This window comes from Pseudophryne corroboree, chromosome 2 (genome assembly GCF_028390025.1).
Source record: "Pseudophryne corroboree isolate aPseCor3 chromosome 2, aPseCor3.hap2, whole genome shotgun sequence".
Taxonomy (NCBI): domain Eukaryota; kingdom Metazoa; phylum Chordata; class Amphibia; order Anura; family Myobatrachidae; genus Pseudophryne; species Pseudophryne corroboree.
In genome coordinates this window covers 611,989,463-612,015,389 of record NC_086445.1, presented here as the reverse complement: position 1 = coordinate 612,015,389, position 25,927 = coordinate 611,989,463, and the positions used below count along the sequence as shown (strand labels likewise).

At 44.1% G+C, this 25,927-nt stretch overlaps 2 protein-coding genes across 2 annotated transcripts in view; one reads left to right on the top strand and one right to left on the bottom strand.

The window, feature by feature from the left end:
- Window positions 1-25,927, bottom strand: part of LOC135039826 (platelet-activating factor acetylhydrolase 2, cytoplasmic-like) — a 142,342-nt gene that overhangs the window by 106,984 nt on the left and 9,431 nt on the right. The window contains exon 4 of the mRNA XM_063954761.1: window positions 4,252-4,320. Coding sequence (XP_063810831.1) covers window positions 4,252-4,320 — 69 coding nt within the window. The remainder of the gene's footprint in view (window positions 1-4,251; window positions 4,321-25,927) is intronic.
- Window positions 12,041-15,509, top strand: LOC135039840 (putative nuclease HARBI1). The gene is made up of 4 exons (XM_063954765.1): window positions 12,041-12,785; window positions 12,870-13,242; window positions 13,552-13,573; window positions 14,877-15,509. Exons 1-3 carry the CDS (start codon window positions 12,041-12,043, stop codon window positions 13,553-13,555), a joined length of 1,122 nt encoding a protein of 373 aa, XP_063810835.1. The 3' UTR covers window positions 13,556-13,573; window positions 14,877-15,509.

Genomic DNA, 25,927 nt, shown 5'->3' with positions numbered 1-25,927 from the left:
GCCACAGGGACCAATATAAAAGTGTCCCCCGGCTGTGGCATTATCTCTCTGACTAGTGGAGCCCGGTGCTGGTGTTAAAAATACGGGGGACCCCTATGTTTTTTGTCCCCCATATTTTTTGCACCAGGACCAGGCGCAGAGCCCGGTGCTGGTTGTTTAAATATGGGGGAACCCTATGCATTTTTCCCCCTGTATTTTTACAACCAGGACTGGCTCAAAGAGCCCGAGGCTGGTTATGCTTAGGAGGGGGGACCCCACGCAAATTTTTTTAATTTTTTTAACTCTTTCTTCTCACAGATCCGGCCGGGATTCATTGTGTTTTGCAGGCAGTGTTTTACTAATCACTCCCGTAAAACACTGCCTGACATTATGAATGACATCGACATCAGAAAAAACTAAAATGCAGAATACGACAGCATAGTAAATGAGACGTAAAAAAAACAAAAAGTTGCAAATTCACACTACCGATGTCATTCGTGTTTAATCTCCCACCAAATCCCGACAATTACGAATCTTAGTAAATATACCCCTAGGTGTTTATTCCTGCCATTGAGTTCTGCATTCGGCACATCGAGCGTAAGTACCTAATGTCAGCTTACGCCGATGAGACAAATGAAGTCATTTGACAATATAGGGGTGCTCAAAATATTGTAGCTCAGGGATGAAAGGATATATACAGTATGAAAGAAAATAAAAACACTATGGGGGTCATTCCGAGCTGATCGCTCACTGTCGATTTTCGCAGGGCAGCGATCAGGTAAAAAAACTGCGAAACTGCACATGCGTGTGCACCGCAATGCGCAGGCGCGTCGTACGGGTACAGAGGATCGGTGCTGGGCGATGGATTTAGCGAAGATTCCATTCGCACAGCCAAACGCAAGGTGATTGACAGAAAGAGGACGTTCATGGGTGTCAACTGACCGTTTTCTGGGAGTGTTTGGGAAAACGCAGGCGTGTCCAGGCGTTTGCAGGGCAGTTGTCTGACGTCAATTCCGGCACCAAAAAGACTGAAGTGATCGCAAGGGCTGAGTAAGTCCAGAGCTACTCTGAAACTGCACAAAATGTTTTTGCTACGCTCGGCTGCAAAGGCGTTTGCACACTTGCAAAGCGAAAATACACTCCCCCGTGGATGGTGACTACGCGTTTGCACGGCTCCTAAAAGTATCTAGCGAGCGATCAACTCGGAATGACCCCCTATGTATGGTAAAAGCTTTATTAATATCAACAATAGTACTTATCAGCGGCTGCTGCAGCACTGATTACCTAGTGTGGGGGGGAAGCTAAGCACATATAAACATACATGTGTAGATGTATGTAATATATGCACTGGCGTGTGACTGGCACTATGTATTACAGCCGCTGTGCAGTACTTGGGCCTCAGCATTAGGTTTCACTCTCCTAAACCAGCCCCCAGACTATCATTGGTTAGTTTCAAAGGAGTCTGGGGGTGGGCTTAGGAGAGTGAAGCCCAGGGGTTAAAGTGAGCCAGAATGGGGCGGAACTGCGTTCCATCAGTTCCACTTGGAGACGGAACGCAGTTCCGCCTCCTCCGGCTCACCTAACCCGATGTGCTCACCTAATCCGAGGGAGATGCCAGGCGCCGCTGAGATTGTGTTACCAGCGGGCGCCCGTCTCTCTCTCCACAGCGGAAGCCGGCGGCAGGAGCTCACTACTGAGCTCCGGCTTCTGGCTCCCGGCTATGTCAGTGTGCGCTATGGGAGAGAAGTCATGACATCTCTCTCATAGTGCCGAGGAGCGGACGCCGGAAGGACTGCAGCGGTCAGATGCGGGAGTGGGGCTTGGTGAGTATGGTGTTTTTGTATTTTTTAACATATGTGTGAGTGAGTGTATTAGCGGGACTTCTACAGGGGGCTAACTACTGGGGGCAAGCTACTAGGGGGAAAAACACAAGGGGGAAAACTACTGGGGGCAAACTACAAGGGTGTAAACTACAAGGGGGCAAGCTACTGGGGCAGACTACAAGGGGGCAAGTTACTGGGGGCAAACTACAAGGGGGCAAGCTACTGGGGGCAAACTACAAGGCGGCAAACTATTGGGGGCCAACTACAGAGGCGCATTACTACAGGGGGCATTACTACAGGGGCATATCTACATGGGCATAACTACAGGGGCATAACTACTAGGGGCATAACTACAGGGTCTAAACTACTGGAGGCATTACTACTTGGAGCTAAATTACTAGGGGGCAAACTACCGGGGGTCATTACTACTGGGGGCTAAACTACTGGGGTCATTACTACTTGGGCATTACTACTTAGGGGCAAACTACAAGGGGGCAAGCTACAAGGGGGCAAGCTACTGGAGGCAAACTACAAGGGGGCAAACTACAAGGGGGCTAACTACTGGGGCACATTACTACTGGGGGCATTACTACTGAGGACATAACTACAGGGGCATTACTACAGGGGAATAACTACAGGGGCATTGCTACTGGGGGCTTAACTACAGGGGCATTACTACTGGGGGCAAACTAGAGGGGCTAAACTACTGGGGGCATTACTACTTGGGGGCTAAACTACATGGGAGCTAAACTACCGGAGGGCTAAACGACAAGGGGGCAAACTACAGGGGGGCAAACTACAGGGGGATAATCTACAAGGGGGTAAACTACAAGGAGCAAGCTACTGGGGGCAAACTATTTGGGGGCAAGCTACTGGGGGCAAACTAAAGAAGTGCATTACTACTGGAGGCATAACTACTGGGGGCATAACTACAGGGGCATTGCTACTGGGGGCATAACTACAGGGGCATAACTACAGGGGTATTGCTACTGGGGGCTTAACTACAGAGGCATTACTACAGGGGCATTACTACTGGGGTCAAACTAGAGGTGCATTACTACTTGGGGGCTAAACTACATGGGAGCTAAACTACTGGGGGGCTAAACGACAAGGGGGCAAACTACAGGAGGATAAACTACAAGGGACAAGCTACTGGGGGCAAACTACAAGGGGGCAAGCCACTGGGGGCAAACTACAGGGGTGCATTACTACTGGAGGCATAACTACTGGGGGCATAACTACTGTGGGCATAACTACAGAGGCATTGCTACTGGGGGCATTACTACTGGGGGCATAACTACAGGGGTTAACTACTGGGGCATTACTACTTGGGGGCAAAACTACTTGGGGCTAAACTACAAGGGGGCAACTACAGGGGGTATTACTACTGGGGGCTAAACTACAAGGGGGCATAACTACAGGGGCTAAACTACTGAGGGCATTACTACTTGGGGGCAAACTACATGGGGCTAAACTACAGGGCAAGGGCGTAGCTACCATAGGTGCAGGCAGTGCAGCTGCTATGGGGCCCAGAGCTGAGAGGGGCCCACCTTCTCTGTCAAAGTTACATGCGTTATATACATTTTTTGCCATTGCGTGGTATGTAAGGGTCTTTTCAAACTTTTTCCTTGGGGCCTGCAATATATCTAGGTATGCCCCTGGACCTGCTCATTGTAGTGTGGTATAAAATGAACTGGAGGGCATTTTAATGTTATATAATATGAACCGGGGCACTGTAATGAGGCACATTATGAACGGGGAGCACTATATATCATAATGTGAATTTGGGGTACTGTGCGGCATAATGTGTACTGGCAGCTCTGAAATGTGACATAGGGTGAACTTAAGCACTACTACGATTAATAAAAGAAACTAGGGCACTACTATAGGCCATAACTTTAAATAAGGCTCTACTACGGTTCAGAAAATGAACTAGGGCACTATTACAGGGCATAAAATGAACAACTGCTGCAGAGAAGTGTCTCTCTAGAAGCACTGGGATGGGGGCCCCATTCATAATGTTGCTGTGGGGCCCACAAAGTTCTGGCTACGCCCCTGCTACAGGAGCTAAACTACTGGGGGCATTACGACTGGGGGGGGACGTAACTGCAGGGGCTAAACTACAGGGGGCATTACTACTGAGGGCTAGACTACATGGGGCAACCTACATGATACCAAGTCCCGGGTTCACCAGGCAGGTCTGGTATACAGCGCCGCTTCTGATCCGGATATACTGCCAGCGCATATATTACATACATCTACACATTTATGTTTATATGCTTAGCATCCCCCACCCTGCATTAGGTAGTCGGCGCTGCATCCCAGGGGCTGCAGCCGCCGCTAGTACTTATATCTAACCTTTAATAAAGTATATATATTTACAATCCCTAAAAAAGTTAGCTGTTACGTATAAAGAGTATATGTTTTCACATAGTCAGTGCATACTCACCTGTGTTCTACAGCAGCCACAAGAAAGCCATAAGATGCCAGGTCCATACACAGAGATGTGTATATTGTTCTGAGGAAACAACATGACAATGTTGCATGACAAGCAAACACTTGCAATAAGAAGACAGCATTTGCATTTCTTCCAGAAGGGACATAATCAAATGGTGAGAACGTAGGAAACTACTTTTACATTACAACCCCTCCCCCATCTAGCAGTAGTGATCACATGCCGTGACCATCCAATCAGTTGCCATTGACAAAAAATTATTCTGCTCAACTGTAAAGTTAAAGGAAGAGATTTATCAAAGCTTTGAGAGTGATAAAGTGGAGAGAAATAAAGTACTATCTCATCAGCTCCTAAAGCTGGGTACACAGTAGACAATATTTTTAATAATTTGCCCAATTCGATGGATTGGAGTGTGAACGCACTATGGGGGTAATTCTGAGTTGATCGCAGCAGCAATTTTGTTAGCAATTGGGCAAAACAATGCACGCTGCACGGGGGGGGGGGGGGGGGGGGGGCAGATATAACATGTGCAGAGAGTGTTAAATTTGGGTGGGGTGTATTCAAACTGAAATCTAAATTGCAGTGTAAAAATAAAGCAGCCAGTATATACCCTGCACAGAAACAATATAATCCACCCAAATCTAACGCTCTCTGCACATGTTATATCTGCACCCCCTGCAGTGCACATGGGCCCTCATTCCGAGTTGTTCGCTCGGTATTTTTCATCGCATCGCAATGAAAATCCGCTTAGTACGCATGCGCAATGTTCGCACTGCGACTGCGCCAAGTAACTTTGCTATGTAGAAAGTAATTTTACTCACGGCTTTTTCATCGCTCCGGCGAACGTAATGTGATTGACAGGAAATGGGTGTTACTGGGCGGAAACACGGCGTTTCAGGGGCGTGTGGCTGAAAACGCTACCATTTCCGGAAAAAACGCAGGAGTGGCCGGAGAAACGGTGGGAGTGCCTGGGCGAACGCTGGGTGTGTTTGTGACGTCAACCAGGAACGACAAGCACTGAACTGATCGCACAGGCAGAGTAAGTCTGGAGCTACTCTGAAACTGCTAAGTAGTTAGTAATCGCAATATTGCGAATACATCGGTCGCAATTTTAAGAAGCTAAGATTCACTCCCAGTAGGCGGCGGCTTAGCGTGTGTAACTCTGCTAAATTCGCCTTGCGACCGATCAACTCGGAATGAGGGCCATGGTTTTGCCAAATTGCTAACAAACTTGCTGCTGCAATCAACTCAGAATTACCCCCTATTTGTGGTCATTAGTGAAGTCTTCTGGTCGGCCCTACATGCATCTCAATCTGAGGATATCGTCAACAACAGCATACTCCTGGATGTGGCCACTGACGATAGGACTTTATGTCTTTTGCAAGACATCGGTGGGGGGCGACGCGGCGTTAGGGGCCAAGTGACATCACACACTGCTGCTGCGGGGGGAAACATAGCGCCGATACACCTGCATACGCAGCCATGCTAAGTATGCAGGGTGGCTACCAGTAAACCCGATGGTTCCAATGCCTGTGCTGCATTCACATTTTTACATGTGATCGCAGCACTGGGCAGTGCTTCTCATGCTGGGTGGCCTTGCCTGTGCTGGGTGGCCCCCAGCATGAGATTTTTTCAGTAGAAGATTTTGCGATTTAGCAGTATCTGCTGCTGAAGCTGAAGGAATGCCTATTCAGGCTCAGTTGCAGACTCTGTTAAAAAAAATCTGCTACTGAGTACGATCGTATGTTGGGGGCCGCCCACCACAGGGCAAGCCTCCCAGCATGCAAAGTCCCGCCCAGGGATACGATCGCAATTCAATTGCAGAACGAGAAATTAGGGATAACCCCCTGCATACACAGCTTGGATGCGTATGCAGGCACCTCACTGCCATTTTTCGTGTAGCAGCGGCTGTGTTTGATGTCATGCGACCGCCCCAAAAATGGTCCGGACACGCCTCCATTGTCCGGACCAAGCCTCCGCAATGCAGTGTTGACAGACCCCCCACCCCCACCCCCTGCCTGACGGCCGTGCTGTCTATCATAGTGTGATCTCATTCTTCAGGGATGCGATCACACTGTGAACGTTCACGCATGCGCTTGCTTTACAGCCGCAGCACCTACGCAGATTCACAAAAATAGCTTGTTTCTGATTTTCTGCAAACTGCGATCCAACCTGAATGAGGGCCAATATCGTTTGTCCGGGAGTTCAAGGGAAATCGTTGAATACATTGCATTGTTTGCCTGTCGTCTAATATGTACCCAGCTTATCTGTCATGTTACAGACTGTGCTTCAAAAATTACAGGTGTTGACTAATTGGTACTTTATCTCTCTCTTAAGGGCCCCATACACTAGAACGATAATGTCCGATTTCTTCCGATTTCGGCCATTCGGGACGATATATCGGATGAAATCGGGCATTTCGGATGTGTTTTATATCCGATCCGATGCGCGCTCCCGTGAGCATCGGATCTGATCCCCTAGATTGACTGCGCTGCACTAGCGACATGTCCTACCCCGCAGGCATGGCTGGGATCGCACAAGATACATCGTAAACAAAAGGACCACATACGATGTATCTTATGCGATCCTGCCGCCCAGGAGGCTGCCGGGGTGATCGCCTGCGACATGAGGGTCCGACATGTCGCATTAGTGTATGGGGCCCTTAAGGCTTGATCTATATCCCCCAAAGTGAGTACATATTCTACTGTTGAATCATTAAGCTGAGATGGGTATGCATTTTTCCTCTGAACAGTTATACCAGGCATGTCCAAACTGCGGCCCTCCAGATGTTGTGAAACTACATATCCCAGCATGCCCTGACACAGTTTTGTCAGTGAATGCTAAAGCTGTGTCAGGGCATGCTGGGATGTGTAGTTTCTGAACAGCTGGAGGGCCGCAGTTTGGACATGCTTGAGTTATATTGACTGAAGTATTTCATTAATCTCTTTTATACCTTTTTGAGTAAAAGTATTATTGATGCTTGATTGGTTGTTTGGCAAAATAATTAACACAAGTAGGGATTAATTCTGAGTTGATCGCAGCAGCAATTTTGTTAGCAGTTGAGCACTGCAGGGGAGGGGTCTGGGACTCCAGGTCGACAACAGAAAGGTCGACACACCTTAGGTCGACACCAATTGGTCGACACACCTTAGGTCGACATGGACAAAAGGTCGACATGGACAAAAGGTCGACAGGAACAAGGTCGACATGGAAAAAGATTCATGGCGGGAAACTTATTTTGATTCTCTCAAAGTGGCTCAATCTTTCCTACGCTCCTTGAGTTCAGCTTCACCAAGATCTGCAATGGACAGCACTGATTGATGTTTGCCGACTGTTAAGTATATTGGCCCTCATTCCGAGTTGATCGCTAAGAGTCATCGCATCGCAAATGTCCGAAATGTAAGTATCTGCGCATGCGCAAATGCGTGATTACGCATGCGCGACGACATACGTACGACAACTGTGCAAAATTACTTTGGAAACAAAAAGCCGTAACTGCCAAACGAAAACGAGGAGTGGCGTGGGCGTGGCGGAGGCGAGACTTCGCAATGCTCCGACATGGGCGTGAAAGTGGGCGTACTGTGTGGGAGTATGCAACTAGCATTGGGCGTTGTTTTCGCAAATAAACATTGTCGCTGTTAAAACTAACATAGGAAACCGTAGCACCATTCACGCAGCAGCAGAGTAGGTCTGCAGTTACTCTACATTTGCGAAGTACTGGTACAAGTGTGTATGCAGTAATTAGCAGTTAATTGGAGAGCACATTCATCTGATGTCCAATTACTTGTTAATTACTGAGCACATGAAAGTTACCAACCACCAATTGACTGAACACACATTACATGTTTATTCTACTCACATATTAATCTCACACACTGTCAAATAAGGTTGTTATTTGTGTTTACCTTGGTGTGTAAGCATTTTGTTGAAATGTTTTAATGTGTGTTAGACTACTAAATACAAACAAGTTACATTTTTAGATAAAGTTATAGAATTCTGCTACATTCTTATCAATTAACCAACACCCACATAATGCAGCATACACTATGATTTAGTTTTAAAAGTCACACTAATATATGTTTATAATATCTGTCAATGTTTTCAATGATGTCATGTTGACCAAAGATATTTAATCAAGTTGTCGTGTCTGTTTTATTAATATGGACATTAAAGTGTGGTGCAAAGCATACCTTTTTTTTTAAATTATTTAGAATTTTAAGGAGAATTAGCAGATTGGTCACCAAGTGTCTATATGTTGACCTAATCTTTTGTTAACTAAGATTTTGCTAATGCATTACCTTCAAGAAATTGCACACATTTGTAATATGTTTTTTTTATTACGGGAAGAATATTACACAACATTTAAACATGGCTCCACATGAGTCTCACAGGCAGAGATAGACCAAGCACCAAGCAGATGGCACTGACAATAATTAGATAGCAGAACTCAGTACTCTGCAAATTTCTGCTTCTGACAAAAGTATCTTTAAAATGCATAAATTAAACATATTACACACCCTGCCACACACAAATTTGATACCAAATGAAAAAGAATTAGTATCCACCACACAAACACAACAATACACAGCACACTAGTGAGAGGAAGATGGCTCTGTTGTTTGTTAAAAGAAACTCACAGGCTACAATTCCTCCAAACAGAAAAAAGACATTTCACTAAGAGGGAGTGATCCATTCTGGCCACACAAGCCAACTCCAAAATAACATAGAGGCAACTACAAAAACATGGGTGCTGCCCATCTGGAGAGACATCACTTTCTTCTTTTTCTCCCCGCCTGAGGCTGATCTTCTTTGCTTGGTCTGCGGAGTGACCTTCGTTGGGCCTGCCCAGTGGCCTGTTCTTCCTGGGCAGGGGCAGGGGAGGGAGCCGATGTGGTTGGCTCTCTGCCACTGTGGGCAAGGGAGACAGCGATGGCCTGGAGCCCTTGCAAGATGTTATTTGCAAGGGTTTGGTTTGAGGAGGCCAGTTGTTCTTGGGCCTGCCTGATCTCTGCCAGACCTTGGCAGAGTTGAGCAACACCTTGCTCAACACAGGTTCGGATCTCAGTGAGCCGGACAGCTATCTGGCTTACCTCCCGGATGACCCCGTCTTGAAATGTGTTTAGGCTCTCACCATACCTAGCAATTTCAAGCAGGATCTCCGGGATAGCAGAGGGTTGGGTGGGGGGGCCAGTAGGAACCTGCATAGGTGGGTTTTGTTGGCCCACACTGCCAGACCCACTAGGTCCCTCCACCTCAGCCTCAACCACATAACCGGCCTGTGACTCAAACTGTTCACCCCCCTGTGCTGTGTTTTGTGCCAAGCAAATAGAAGAATGTGTGGGGAAAAAGTTGGAGTATAAATTAGTAAAAGATTCTAAATACAGTTCAAATTACAGACAAATAAATGTGTAAACTTACCTTCCAAGTCATGTCCCGTCAGAATCTCAGGCAGGTCCGTGTCCATATGAGACACCCCTTGGCCCTCCTCATAACTGACACAGTCCATCGCCATCTCCTCCAAGTCAGTATACTCCACAGCGACAGGTGGTCCACCCCCTGTAGCCCTTGAGGCATTCCACTCCGCAGCCCTCTTTGCCTTCAGGCGGGATTTGAAGTCAGCCCACCTACATATGTATTGTGAAAGAGGGACAAAGTTGAGTATTATTATTGGTTGTAGAAAATATATAGCACACATGTTCTGCTTGTGTTTGCTAGACAGAACATGATATGTAACTATATTTTTTGAACAACTTAGCACAGAAAATGGATTGTCAAGATGCACTTACCGTCGTCTCACTTCCTGTGATGTTCTGACGACAGAGCCAACTTCATTCACAGATTTTGTGATGTCTCTCCATATGCGTTCTTTTGAAGCAGCACCCATGTTTTTTGGCCCTCTATGTATTTTGGGCATGGCCTGCGTGACCAAGACACGCAACTCCCTCTTAGTGAATGCAGGCTGTCTTTTTTTCCGTCTGGAGGTAGCCTGTGAGGTTTCTTCTTGTTGTTCATCTCCATCTTCCTCCTCACTAGCAGCTTCTGTCTGCTGTGTTTGTGTGGCTAAAGTCAATTCTCCCTCAGTTGGCTCACTATGTGTGTGTGGCAGGGTATCCACACTCAATTGTTGAGGTTCAGAAGCAGAAATTTGCAGAGTACTAGGTCCTGCCTCCACATCCGCAGAGGCGGATTCTAACAAGCGCCTTTGCCACTCTAAGCGTTGTTTCTGCAATGCCATCTGCTGCTCTGCAATGCGGTCTAGCTCTGCTGCGATTTGCTCACGAGAAGCCATGTTTGTGATGACGTGTACGCCGAGGTGTGTGCGCTTATATACCTACGTGCGAATAGTTAATTCACACAGGTGTACACTATTAATCTGGTGAATGATTGCACTGCTTATTTAAGGGCCGAGTTTGCACGCTGTGAGTGTAGGTAGTTTGGAGTTTCATTTGTTTGTTGGCTTGTGCGTGAAGGTGCTAGTGGAATTTGCAGAGTGAGTAATTGTCAAGCATACCTTTGTCCTTTCGTTTGCGTTTGGAATATAGACAGTGTTGCATTGTTTATGCAATTTTTCGTTTGTGAGTATTGTGGAAATGTTATTGTTAATTTTTGGAAGTCAAAGTGTTTTATTAATGTTTTTTTGTTTAATTATTTAATCCCATATATATTTGGCAAGTCCATTTGTGAAAATAAACATGTGCTTATTATTTGTGACTATCATTTGTGTTCTCTTGTAGGTGCTTGTTTTTGGGTCATATAACCCTTTGATATTTATTTGGATTGGTGTGCTAGGGAACACCAAGTTTTCCTTTCTTTTGGAGCAGGTAAGTGTCCTTGGCCTGTATTGGTGGCTGTTTGTTTTAATGTTCTGTATGTTATTTGTGACTATCATTTGTGTTCTCTTGTAGCTGCTTGTTTTTGGGTCATATAACCCTTTGATATTTATTTGGATTGGTGTGCTAGGGAACACCAAGTTTTCCTTTCTTTTGGAGCAGGTAAGTGTCCTTGGCCTGTATTGGTGGCTGTTTGTTTTAATGTTCTGTATGTTATTTGTGACTATCATTTGTGTTCTCTTGTAGGTGCTTGTTTTTGGGTCATATAACCCTTTGATATTTATTTGGATTGGTGTGCTAGGGAACACCAAGTTTTCCTTTCTTTTGGAGCAGGTAAGTGTCCTTGGCCTGTATTGGTGGCTGTTTGTTTTAATGTTCTGTATGTTATTTGTGACTATCATTTGTGTTCTCTTGTAGGTGCTTGTTTTTGGGTCATATAACCCTTTGATATTTATTTGGATTGGTGTGCTAGGGAACACCAAGTTTTCCTTTCTTTTGGAGCAGGTAAGTGTCCTTGGCCTGTGTTGGTGCCTGTTTGTGTTTTGTAAAATATTTTTTTTTTTTTTTGCCTTTTGGCTAAACCAATTTTTTTTTTACCAGGATTGATCTGCAAAGTAGTGTTTGTCTTTCCTGGTCTAGCTACTAAATGCCTATTATTTTTTGTTTGTGGTTTTTTATTGGTGTTAGTGAAGTTTTTTATGCAGAGAAATGTACCCATAAATTTTTTTTGGAAATTGTAAAAATAACATATGTATTTTTAATTAAATTTGTTCTTTATTTGTTCTTTGCCAAATTTTTTTACATTTTGGACATGAATTCAACACAGAAAAAATGTACGCTCCTGCAGTAAGTTGACACCACATTTGTCAAACCATTTTATTGTAGTATATTTGTCAAACTTTAGTTTTGTATTCTTCATCTTTGTTTTTTTTTTTTTTTTGAAAAAGTGTGTGATGTCAATATATATTGCAGCAGAAGCCCTACCTCCCCAACCCACGCCAGCACTCCCACCCCAACCGCAAGCCCCACAACCACAGCCGGCTCCTCATCAACCAAGGCAACGGAGGCGTGCTAGGCCACCAATTTTCCGAACCCGTGTCCTACTTTTTGGGATGCCAGATGATGTGGTGGTGCGTAGATACCGGCTGCCACCACATCTAATCCTAGACACTCTCTCCATAATAGAGAGTGATCTGGAGTCTGAAATTCGGTATCCTACAGCAATACCACCATTGACACAATTCCTTGCAGTGTTACATTTTTTGGCTACAGCCTCATATCAGCATGTTGTGGGAGACCTGGTTGGCATGTCGCAGGGCCAGTTCAGTAAGGTCCTGCGGCGTGTCTGCCAGGCTTTCCTAAAGCGGGTGAAGCAGTTCATTGATATGCCTTTGGATGTTGGTGCCCTAGATGTGGTGAAGCGGCAATTTGCGGAAGGTGGTAGTCGCTTCCCACATGTTATTGGGGTTGTGGATGGCACACATGTTGCTATTCAGCCACCAAGACATAATGAAGAAATTTTTAGAAACAGGAAACTGTTTCATTCTCTGAATGTAATGGTTGTTTGTGGGCCATCCCTCCAGATCCTTTCCCTGAATGCAAAGTTTACTGGAAGTTCCCATGATGCATATGTCATTAGACAATCAGGGATATGGCAGAGATTAAGATCAAGTCAACGAGCAGACATGTGGTTATTGGGTGAGTCTTTGCTTTAATTTTTGAAACAAACAAAAATAACTTGACAAATATACTATTTTGAAATATTGGATTATCTACCAACAGGAGACCGTGGATATCCTTGCACCCCCTGGCTCATGACTCCTTACCGTAATCCCAGGCCAGGACCACAGATGGCATTTAACTCCGCGCTTACTGCCACTAGGCAGCTGGTGGAGCGCACAATTGGTGTCCTTAAAGGGCGGTTTCGTGTGCTCCACCGCACTGGTGGCGACATCATGTATTCGCCGGAGATGGCAAGTAAAATAGTGGTCCTGTGCGCAATACTACATAATATCGCGGTAAGGAGTAGTGTAGAGCTTCCTCAGGCAGAGGAATTGCCTGATGAGGAGCCAGGGGTTGGTCCACGCTTCGGTGGGGGGAGTGTGACACGGAGGGGGAGCCAAGTGAGGGCAAGAATTGTTGCAGAATATTTCAGGTATAGTGTTTTTATATTTTATATTTGCAGAAATAATACAACACAGTATGCTTATGTTTTTTAAACCATGATTGCATTTTGTATGATCTTGTAAAGTGATTGGGTAAGGCTTTTGTTGTGTTGGAATGGGTAATTGTTTTTTTTATCAAAAACCAAAAACACGTTAAGCTTACAATGTTTTTTTAGAAATTTAAATACTGTAATGTTAATAAATAGTGTCCTTATTTATTTTATATCCTCAAATCCTGATTCTGTAACCAAACACACAAACAAATGATACTCAATGTTTCACACTTTGTGACTGTCCAGCTGAATGATCACACGAACTGTGGTGAGTACACAGATATGTATAGTAATTTTATCTAAAGTCTGTGTCTCTGTGTGTGTTTTGTTTTCTTAAATTTGTGTTCAAAACATTTTCGCTTCTGCTAATGCGAATTTCCGCTCGTGCCAAATAACACTCTGCTCTTCACAGCATTGCTTAGAGCAATAAAGTTATTAGAAATGACAACATAGATTTTTGACCAATCACATGCTAACAGACACTATAAATATATGCCCAAATAAGGAAAACGCCATTGCCATGATGCGTGCAGCACCGTTCACCAGGCGGGAGCTCCGCGTGCTGGTTGCGGTGATGGACCGCCGCGTAGGCCGCGTTGGGCGCTTCATCCCCAATCGGGTGAAGCGCGAGGCCTACGCGGTGGTCCGCCGCCTGCTGCGGACTCGCGTCCGCAGCAGGCGGACAATCATCCAGCTAGAAAGGAGGTGGAGTGATCTCCGTAGGAGGACTCCAGATTTGTTGGCGGAGATCCGCCAGCAAATTCGGGCTCTGCATACACGAAGTAAGTTACCTTACATAATGTTTTGGTTCAAAATTGTGCTACTGTGTTTTTTTCCAAGTTTAGGGCTTCCGGAATTTATGGTTCAATTGTTCAATACAATGTGCACTGCAGGGGAAGCATATGTCACATGTGCAGAGAGAGTAATTTTTGGGTGGGGTATGTTAAATCTGCATATAAATTTGCATTGTTAAAATAAAGCAGCATGTATTTACCCTGCCCATAATTACTCAAACCAACAAAATCTAACTCTCTCTGCACATGTTATATCTGCCACCCCTGCAGTGCACATGCTTTTGGCCAATTGCAAACGAAATTCCTGCTGTAATCCCCTTGGAATTTCAATCATTTTACAGTAAATGGTAGGCTAATTGCAACCTGCTGTGTCCTTTTTTGGAAATTATGACACTGTGTGTGGTTAGGGAAAACAGTACTGACTGTAGCAAAGTAACACCAAACAAGTGCATGTTTCAAAAAAATAAGAAGCAGGCAGGAAAAAGAACCAAAAAACTTGATCAGTGCTGGCTATATAATAAGGTTCCTGGAATAGTAATCTGGTGATGTTGCCTAGACCAATCACTATGACTCAATTGACTAGATGAAGGAATGAGCTTCAAAGTAAAAATTTGGACTCATTTTGTTTGCTGTGGCCAACATGAAGAGGATCTTAACATGTTTGCTTTGCTATTACAAAAAAAAAAACATTTAACATTGAACAGAACATTGAGAAAAGAAATTGATTACTAAGTAATTTCTCATGTTTACAAAATTTGTACACAATTATCATTCTAGGACAACAACAACGGCAAAACTCACCACCCCCTTCCCCTTCCCACTCCCCCTCACCTTCACACTCCCCCTCCCCTTCTCACTCCCCCTCCCCTTCTCACTCCCCCTCCCCTTCTCACTCCCCCTCCCCTTCACAGTCCCCCTCAGCTTCCCAGTCCACCTCATCTTCCCAGTCCACCTCAGCTTCCCAGGCCCCATCAGCTTCCCTGGCCCACTCCACTTTCCATTCCCCTTCTCACCACACCTCTCCATCTCTTTCTGGGACCCCTTCTCCTCCTTCCCATACCCCTTCTCCTTCTAATTCTACATCCCAATCTGAACCCCCCACACCCTCTATTGCCTTAACTTTCTCTCCGCCCCCCTCGCCCTCTCAATCAGACCCCCCCTCTGAAATTGGCAACCAAATCCAGCCTCCTTCCCCCATCCAGCCTCCTGCCCCAATCCCTCCTCCTTCCCCAATCCCTCCTCCTTCCCCAATCCCTCCTCCTTCCCCCATCCAGCCACCTTCCCCCATCCAGCCAACATCCCCACCCAGTGAATGGGCAGAGGAAGCCCCTGCAGACCGGTCCGGGAGTCTTGAGGTTGCCGTGGAAAGTAAGTTTTGTTTTATAATGAAAAAAATGATTACCCACTTACACTTACAATGTCAAAACATGCAGTGTTGTACTGTTAGAATTCTTGGACCCTGGACAAATATTTGAAAATTTCATCATGGTGTACATGTTGCCTTGACATATTTGTGAGTGTCATTATATGTACAGTGTGTATGTGTGCAATGTTTTGTGTGTCCACTCTAGGTTGACACTCATTAGGTAGCCAGGGTTGCCAGGAGAACAGGGTTTATATGTGTTAGTTTTTCTGGTAAACAGTTAGACCTGAGTGGAGTTTAGTATGTTGTTTGCCTTTTACACTTGGGCCTGTGTAGTCTGAATATTTACACTTACAAATCACATGCTTCACTTTGTTATGCAGCCTAATGACACACTGTTTTTTTGTGTGAAAGTTACATTCTCAAAATTACTAATTGTTCTACTCAAACCTGTTTGCACTTATTTAGTAAGGGCAGCTTTCAGGGAGTGTGGGAATGCTATGATATGTTGGCCTTCTGAAGATGTGGATATGCAGTGTGATGATGCAGGACCAACCCCCTAAAAATAAAATACAAATAAAACAACAAATGGGAATGAATGCCAACATGGTGTAACATTGACGAAGATGGTAGTTATCTTTAACATGGGATGTCGGACATAGCAACCAATAAGATTATACTTTAAAAATTGGGATCCACTTCTACAATATAATAATCATATTTTTGCTTGATTGCTATGGGCAACGTTCCATCTTAAATATAACTCACATAGTAGTAAATTTAACACATGGTCTGGAACACTTTAAAATCTGATAAAAAGGCTGAGCAGGCTTGTGTGTTCTGCTAATGATTGTACCATAAAACAGGCAGGATGTAGTAACTTTGCCATTAAAGCAGGCCTGTCCAAACTGCGGCACTCCAACTGTTGAGAAACTACACATCCCAGCATGCCCTGACACAGCTTTGCCATTCCCTGACCACAAAACTGTGTAAAGGCATGCTGGTATATGTAGTTTCACAACAGCTGGAGTCCAGCAGTTTGGACATGCCAGCATTTAAGTGTGCTTTGCGCCTTGCTTGGATAATAATTAATGTAATTAAGTTATTAATGTTTGTGTTGCATCTTAATTTCAGATGTTGCAGTTGGAGATCCTACAAGTTTATCCGGGATTCTTTACACCATGCGCCTACACCTGCAAGGAATAATGACTTGTGTTGACCAATTGCAAAAATTTGCTTGATTTTGATTATTTGTTTTAAAAATAAAAAAAATAATAACCAAAAAAAAATAAAAAAGTTGATTAAAGTTAACCGGGTGTTGTGTTTATTAATGCAAAAAAATACAGGAGATTATTGTGTTAAGAAACATGTAAAAACCTTCATTCACAAACAACACCTTTTTAAAAAATAAAAAAGTGAAAAAAAGTGAAAAAAAAAAAAAAACTATTTTACACTTTTACATGTTGATGGGCAATTATGGCAACAAAGTGTTAATCTGGTTTTTTTTACAGACTTAATTGTTTAGGAACATTATCAATCATTACACTAATTGGGTTCGTAATTGAAAAGGGCTTGTGGACTTTAAAAGGAAAGGTGTAATTTCACTTAATAGCCCAAAAAAACTTTTTGGTGCGTTTTACCTTAAAAGTGTGCAATTTTACGGTAAAATGTGTAAATCTACTCAAACTTAGTATTTTTACGATTAAATATGTGTTATTGCGATGGTTTCGCAATGCTGCGATGGTTTCGCATTACTGCGATGTCATTTGGCGTACGCCCACTTTGTGTAATACTGCGTGCGAATTTGCTAAAATACGTTGAGGGCGGAGGTTCGCAAATTTACTACATTAACGCAACTTTGCGAATATGTTGTGCGACCGAAAAACTTAGCGATCAACTCGGAATGAGGGCCATTGTTGATATCTTTGTTATTATGTCCCTTGTTCTTTACAATTCGCATTTACAAATACTTTCTGTTTTTTGGGGGAGTGGCTATCCTCCCAAACAGTTAATGTTTACCTAATCTGGCTACATACTGGATGTGTGGCCCTGATTGTTTGTTACTTTCCTTTCTCTTTTCTTTTTGTTCTCTTTCCTCTTTTTAGTTACATATTCATATTGAGGCGACCAGATTGGTCATCCATTTGGGTAAAGATGAAATGTTTAAAACTTGACAGGTTATTGCTCTTTTATTTGATTATTTGGTTTCCATTATATGTGAGGTACGTATTTACCATGACAGATGTGCTTATGCTACATACAGTGCCATGCTAAAGTCCCCCTTTGCATTTTTCATGTTTTGTTGCCTCACAACCTGGAATTAAAACGGATTGTTTGAAGGTTTGCATCATTTCATTCACAGAACATGCCTACAACTTTGAAGATGTTTTTTTTTTATTGTGAAGCAAACAAAAAATAGGACAAAATAATAGAAAACTTCAGCTTGCATAACTATTCACCCCCCTAAAGTCAGTACTTTGTAGGGCCACCTTTTGCGGCAATTACAGCTGCAAGTCGCTAGTTTGGATAAGTCTCTATGAGCTTGCCACATCTTGCCACTGGGGTTTTTGCCCATTCCTGAAGGCAAAACTGTTCCACCTCCTTCATATTGGATGGTTTCAGCTTGTGAACAGCAATCTTCAAGTCTGACCACAGATTCTCAATTAGATTGAGATCTGGGCTTTGACTAGGCCAATACAACACATTTAAATGTTTCCCCTTAAACCACTCGAGCGTTGCTTTAGCAGTATGCTTCAGGTCATTGTCCTGCTGGAAGGTGAACCTCTGTCCCATTCTCATATCACATGCAGACTGAAACAGGTTTTGCTCAAGAATATCCCTGTATTTAGCACCATCCATCTTTCCCTTGACTCGAAACAGTTTCCCAGTCCCTGCTGCTGAAAAACATCCCCACATCATGATGCTGCCACCACCATGTTTCACTGTGGGGATGGTGTTCTTGGGGGGATGGGATGTATTGGGTTTGTGCCAAACATAGCGTTTTCCTTGGTGGACGAAAAGTTCAATATTAGTCTCATTTGACCAGAGCACCTTCCTCCATACATTTTGGGAGTCGTCCACATGCCTTTTGGCAAACTCAAAAAACCCAGCTCTATGGAATGTACGGCTCATTGTGGTCACATGCACAGATACACCAGTCTCTGCTGTGGAACTCTGCAGCTCCTTCAGGGTTACCTTTGGTCTCTGTGCTGCCTCTCTGATTAATGCCCTCCTTGTCCGGTCTGTGAGTTTTGGTGGCCAGCCCTCTTTTGGCAGGTTTGTTGTGGTACCATGTTCTTTCCATTTGAAGATGATGGATTTGATGGTGCCCCGGGGGATCATCAAAGATTTGGATATTTTTTTAAAACCCAACCCTGACTTGTACTTCTCAACAACTTTGTCTTTGACTTGTTTGGAGAGCTGCTTGGTCTTCATTGTGTGATGCCTCTTGCTTAGTGGTGTTGCAGCCTCTGGGGCTTTTCAGAAAAGGTGTGTTTATACTGACAGATCATGTGACACTTAGATTGCACACAGGTTGACTTCATTCCACTAATTATGTGACTTCTGAAGGTAATTGGTTGCACCATAACTTTTGAAGGGCTTCATAGCAAAGGGAGTGAATACATATGCACATGCCAATTTTAAAAATTTTATTTATAAAAATAATTTTTAATATAAATTTTTCTCATTTCACTTCACCAACTTAGACTATTTTGTGCATACTCATCACATAAAATTTGGATTTAATTTTTTTTTAAATTACAGGTTGTAATGTAACAAAATATGTAAAAAGCCAAGGAGGGTGAATACTTTAGCAAGGCATTGTATTATACTTGATAGTCTCTTGCCTGAGATGTGTAGACTAGAATCTCTTTTGATTATGTGTCCTTGGACAGGTATAGGATGATCCCTGCTCCACTGTCCTCCTGTCAGCAGACCACTTCCACAAAAACTGCCCTTACACTATTATCGTGGAATGTGGAAGGGCTAAACACGCCCATCAAGAGAAAAAAAGTATTGGGCCTCCTTAAAAAGTTCTGCCTTGATATTGCTTTTTTACAGGAGTCACACTGGCGAGATTCTGACCCTAACACGTTAAGGGATGTTTGGATACAAGAATGCCGTAGCGTCTCTTATACATCTAAAAACCGTGGGGTGCTCATTCTCTTCAGTAAATCTCTCCATTATATGATAACTGCAGAATGGGTGGACCCGGAAGGGAGATTTCTATTTCTAAAGGTGATCACTGAGAATGATCCTTTCACGTTAGCATGTCTATATGCCCCGCCTGAACACAGTATTTTTTCTGAGATTTTTGATCAATTACAAACATGGACGGAGGGTTCATTGATATTGGGTTGTGATCTAAATGTGGTATTTGATGCTTCACTGGATGTATCCAGTGGTCCTAGACAGTTGGGTGGGGTCCGTGTTACACCAAAAACACTTTTCTTACTCATTGATTTTCTTCAGTTAGTGGACCCCTGGAGATGCTTGCATCCCGTGTCCAGAGAATATTCCTTTTTCTCCCATCCCCATAATTCCTTTTCAAGGTTGGATTATTGGTTAACAGCGGATATTTTGCTCCATAGAGTTGTCCATACTTCTATTGCGGATATTTTGTTATCATATCATGCCCCCATAAAATTGCAACTAACTCTTAACACTCCTACATTAACCTCCTTTAATTGGCGTTTCCCCGATTACTTAGCATCCTGTGAAGATTTCCAAAAAAATATTTGTCTCAGTTTTTTCAAAATTACACTACCGATAACGCGGGTCATAGTGAGGAAATCAATCTGTTTTGGCAGGCGTCTAAACCAGTTTTGGGAGGCCATGTGATTGCTTATACAGCTGCTCAGAAAAATAAATTACAACAAAGACTCCTCCAAGCAGCTAGTGTAGTCACTGCTCTCACTCTAAGCTGTTGGTGGACCCTACTGAGCTGAATAGATCCTTGTATAAAGATGCCAAAGCGGCTTATGATGCCATTGAAAATTAAAGGGCTCAAGTTTCTCTCCAATTTAAAAAAAATAGATTTTTTCATTGGGGCAACTCTCCTGGCAAATTATTGGGTAATTTAGTTAAGACCTCTCTGGGCCATAGATATATTACTTCTATTAATGATGGTACTAATGTTGTTACTACTAATCCTAATCGTATAGCGGATGTCTTTTTGTCTTATTTTGAATCCCTATATCAGTCCCCTCCTGATTTTTCCACTGAAAATATGGAATTTTTAAAACAGGCTGGCTTACCAACATTGGCCCTCATTCCGAGTTGTTCGCTCGCAAGCTGCTTTTAGCAGCATTGCACACGCTAAGCCGCCGCCTACTGGGAGTGAATCTTAGCTTATCAAAATTGCGAACGAAAGGTTCTCAAAATTGCGAAAAGACTTCTCTGTGCAGTTTCTGAGTAGCTCGAGACTTACTCTTCCAGTGCGATCAGTTCAGTGCTTGTCGTTCCTGGTTTGACGTCACAAACACACCCAGCGTTCGCTCAGACACTCCTCCATTTCTCCAGCCACTCCCGCGTTTTTCCCAGAAACGGTAGCGTTTTTTCACACACTCCCATAAAACGGCCAGTTTCCGCCCAGAAACACCCACTTCCTGTCAATCACATTACGATCTCCTAGACTGCAATCACCTTAGTCCGTTTAGTTCCTTGTTTGACGTCACAAACACGCCCTGCGTTCGGCCAGCCACTCCCCCGTTTCTCCAGCCACTCCTGCGTTTTTACATGGCACTCCTGCGTTTTTTTTAGCACACTCCCTGAAAACGGCCAGTTTCCGCCCAGAAACACCCACTTCCTGTCAATCACACTACGATCACTCGAGCGATGAAAAAACGTCGCTCGAACTTGTGTTAATCTACAAAGTTTTGTGTGAAAGTACTTAGCGCATGTGCGCTGCATACCATGCGCATGTGCATTTTTGCAGTTTTTTCACTTAATCGCTGCACTGCGAAAATCGGCAGCGCGCGAACAACTCGGTATGACCACCATTGTCTTAAACTGAAAGGGAATATTTAACCTCCTCCTTTACCGAATTGGAAATAACTGCACTTATTAAGTCATTGCCCTCTGGTAAGACCCCTGGCCCTGACGGGCTCACTGCCTCTTATTATAAGTTATTATCACCCCTTCTCACGTCACATCTTGTTCGGTTGTATAATTCTATACTCTCGGGACATATGGCCCCTCTGGACTTTGACACGGCTAGGGTGATAGTGCTACCTAAACAGAATAAAGACCCTACCTTAGTTTCCTCATATAGACCTCTCTCTCTTCTCAACCAAGATTTAACATTTTTTACTAAACTCTTAGCGTCTCTCCTGCAATTGTTCTTGCCTGCCCTATTACACCCAGCACAAACTGGTTTCCTTAAAAACCAGCATTCGATAATTAATGTTAGAACTCTCCTTTCGGTCATGTTAAAAACTCACCAATTTAGCAATAAACATACCATAGTAGTTAGTTGTGATGCTGACAAAGCATTTGACCGAGTATCATGGTTGCATTTAACTAACTTGTTTTATTTACAAGGCTTTGGATCAGAATTTATTTATGTATTTGATACTTTATACTGTTCGCCCATGGCCTTTTTAACCATTAACAATTTTAATACACGCTACTTTCGGCTGTCTCGGGGAACGAGGCAAGGCTGCCACTTTCCCCGTTGCTGCTTACTGTTGCCGTAGATCCACTCCTTAGACACTTTTTAAAGGAACCAAAGTGGCAGGGTGTTCATATGGCACGCTCAGAAATCAAGTTCTTGGCATTTTCAGATGATTTATTATTGTATTTGGCAAATCTAAAAGAGGCAATCCTCTTGCTTTTGATTTTTGATTCCTTTGAGAGGTTAGCGGGATTTAAAATTAATTAGAATAAGACGAAAGCCTTGGCTTTCTTTCCGTAAGCTAAATTAGGCTGGGGTACTCAATTTCCCTTTAAGTCTGATGGTATCACATATCTGGGCATTAAAATGCCCCCTCACCCCTCTCAACTGTATCGTTTGAATCTGGATCCCTTGTTCTCCAAAACATTCTTGGAGTTGTCAAAAAGGGCCTACTTGCCATTGTCTTATTATGGTCGATATCACCTTTATAAGATGATTTGCTTTCTGAGACTCTTATATGTTATACAAATGATACCTATCATACCGTCTAAGAAGGATATCTCTAAACTTAACAAGGAATTGCCAAAATGTATTTGGGCTGGTAAACGGCCTAGTGTCTCTGTATAAGATGCAGCAAAAAGGGGAACTGGGAGTGGTTAATCTGCCATGCCTTAAAACTTATGCAGTAGCAGCTTATTATAGGATTGCGATAGACTGGCTCAATGGCACTGACGTTTTCACTAATGCTCATTTAGAACAGGACTTCATACCGGGTTGGAATTTAATGTCTTTATTACATACTACTTCCCAGTTATTGCCAGATTCTGTAAAATCCAATCTTTTGTTAAATTCCGCATGTATGGCCTGGAGATTTGCACGCCAGTGTTTGAAAATGTCTAAGTTTATCTCACTTTTTGCTCCACTTTGGGGGAACCCAGGTTTTCCTCCCAGTAAAACGCCTCCGATATTTAATCTGTGGCATATTGGTGGATTGCATTGTGTAGCTCAAGGTCTTCCTCCTAACTCTTAAGGCCAGTACACACGTTCTTTATTTTCCCAGTGATGTGTGCTGAGCGACCGCTCAGCACAGCACGATGTGTGCTGAGCAAGGGGGGTGGACAGGGGGCGGGACGCTCATTTCACCCAGAGGGTGAAATGTTCGCCGGTGCTAGATTGTGCCTGCAGGCCAATCTATCACCGGCGAAAGCTATCGCTGTGGGGCATACACACGCGAGTTCCGTGCTTAACATTTACGCAATCTAGTCAAGATTGCTTAGATTTTAAGAACGGATCTCTGCGTGTGTACCCCCCTATACACTCCAGTCTCCCACACAGTTTTGCAATCAAAATTCCCTTCGCCCCCAATACCATTGTTTGCATATCTACAGGCAGTCAGCTATGTACAAGCGATAACACATAATCTTAGGGATGTAGATAAACGCTGTGTGCTAGATAACATGTTACGTACTAGACTAGGGACTCCGCTCGCAACTTCTGATATTTATACGCAATGTCATTAACAGCTTGCTGAGGATTCAGGTACAGTGGGTCTGCTGAAGTGGCGTATAGACTTCCCTGATCTTACAGTGGAACAGATTTTACGTGCATATCTCCATTTGAATAAATGCTTAGTTTCAATTTCATACACTGAAATGCACCAAATTTTTTTTACACAGATCCTATCTCACCCCTAAACTAAAGTTCCTAATTGGAGATAGCTTTTCTACTACTTGTTACAAGTGTGAGTCACCTGACGCTGACATTGGGGGTCATTCAGACCTGATCGCCTGCTAGATTTGTTCGCTGCGCTGTGATCAGGTCAGAACTGCGCATACATATGCACCGCAATGTGCAGGCGAGTCGCACGGCTACAAAGCGGATCGTTGCTGTGTGATGGGTTTAACAAAGAATCCATTCGCACAGCCGATCGCAAGGAGATTGACAGGAAAAAGGCGTTTGTGGGTGTCAACTGACCATTTTCTGGGAAAACCGCAGGTGTGTCAAAGCGTTTGCAGGGTGGGTGTCTGACGTCAGTTCCAGGACTGGACAGGCTGAAGTGATCGCAGCGGCTGAGCAAGTTCTGAACAACTCAGAAACTGCATAAATATTTTTTTGTACCGCCCAGCTGCACATGCGTTCGCACACTTGCAAAGCGAAAATACACTCCCCTATGGGCGGTGACTATCTGCTTGCAGCAGTGCAAAAAAACCCTAGCGAGCGATCAGGTCTGAATTAGGCCCCTTGTTTATTGCTTATGGGCTTATCCATTAGTGCAAACTTTCTGGATATCCCTTCAAGATTATATTAATCATACCTTATGTGTTAACTTTAAAGTTATTAAACATTGGGGGTCATTCAGACCTTATCGGACGCTAGAATTTTTCGCTGCACTGCGATCAGGTCAAACTGCGCATCCATATGCACCGCAATGCGCAGGCGCATCGTACGGGTACAAAGCGGATCATTGCTGGGCGATGGATTGTACGAAGAATCATTTCGCACAGCCGATCGCAAGGAGATTGACCGGGAGAAGGTGTTTGTGGGTGTCAACTGACCGTTTTCTGGGAGTGTTTGGAAAAACGCAGGCGTGTCCAAGCGTTTGCAGGGCGAGTGTCTGACGTCAATTCCGGCCCCGGACAGGCTGAAGTGATCGCAGCGGCTGAGTGAGTTCTGGGTTACTCAGAAACTATACAAAACTTTTTTTGTACTGGCCGGCTGCACATGCGATCGCACACTTGCAAAGCAAAAATACACTCCCCTATGGGCGGCGACTATCTGCTCGCAGCAGTGAAAAAAACCCCTAGCGAGCGATCAGGTCTGAATGACCCCCATTGGGCATTTTGGGGTATTTACCCTCCAGATGATATAGTTGCTTTAACCTATGGTAACTGTAAATTGCTGATAAAATTGGCTGCAGCAGCAAAAAAGACCATCCTCTCACAATGGATTTCTCCTGATGCCATTTCTTTAACTCTGTTACACCCTAGGATCTCCTACTTTTTCTTAATGGATTGTACCGAGACTTCTACTTAAAAAGAAAAGCTGACTGCAAATTTTTTGATACCTGGTTGCCATATGTTAAAACCCTATCCCTGGTCCTTAGGAATGCCCTTAGAAAATGTTTCTCATTGACCTCTTGGTACAATTTGGAAGTGTTAAGCAATGGCCCTCCCTTCTGATTTAATTTTACTATATCTTGTATTGTTTTTCTTTCATTTGTTGAGATTTTGGTCTGCTTCATTGTATGTCTATACCAGGGCCGTAACTAGGTGTGTGCCATTGGTGCCTTGCCCACAGCGCATATGCACTGTGGGCGCACCATCTGCACGGCCGCCCCCTCAACTCTGTGTCACTCTGATGTGTTGTACAGTACTTTAGGATTGCCGGGTATAGGAGCCAGCCACCTTTCTGGCTGGTGGGGGTAAGTCAAGAGTACCTGAGAGAGGGGCTTTCTCTGATAAGTTAGGATTAAGAGCAGTGTGGGAGAGTTTGATGGGGAAAAAGAGCAGAGTGAGACATGTGGAATGGGTAAGTGAGGCACAGAGTGTGGCATGTGGAATGGGAAAGTGAGGCACAGAGTGAGACATGTGGAATGGAGAAGTGAGGCACAGAGTGAGGCATGTGCAATGGGGAAGTGAGGTACAGAGTGAGGCATGTGCAATGGGGAAGTGTGGCACAGACTGAGACATGTGGAATGGGGAAGTGAGGCACAGAGTGAGGCATGAGGAACGGGGAAGAGGCACAGAGTGAGGCATGTGGAATGGGGAAGTGAGGCACAGAGTGAGGCATGTGGAATTGGGAAGTGAGGCACAGAGTGAGGCATGTGGAATGGGGAAGTGAGGCACAGAG

Bases quoted from the DNA above. Each gene is read 5' to 3' on its own strand.
- LOC135039840 (XM_063954765.1), top strand. From the start codon at position 12,041: ATGTCAATATATATTGCAGCAGAAGCCCTACCTCCCCAACCCACGCCA. The intron at 12,786-12,869 runs GTGAGTCTTTGC...ATCTACCAACAG, and splicing joins AGCAGACATGTGGTTATTGG to GAGACCGTGGATATCCTTGC.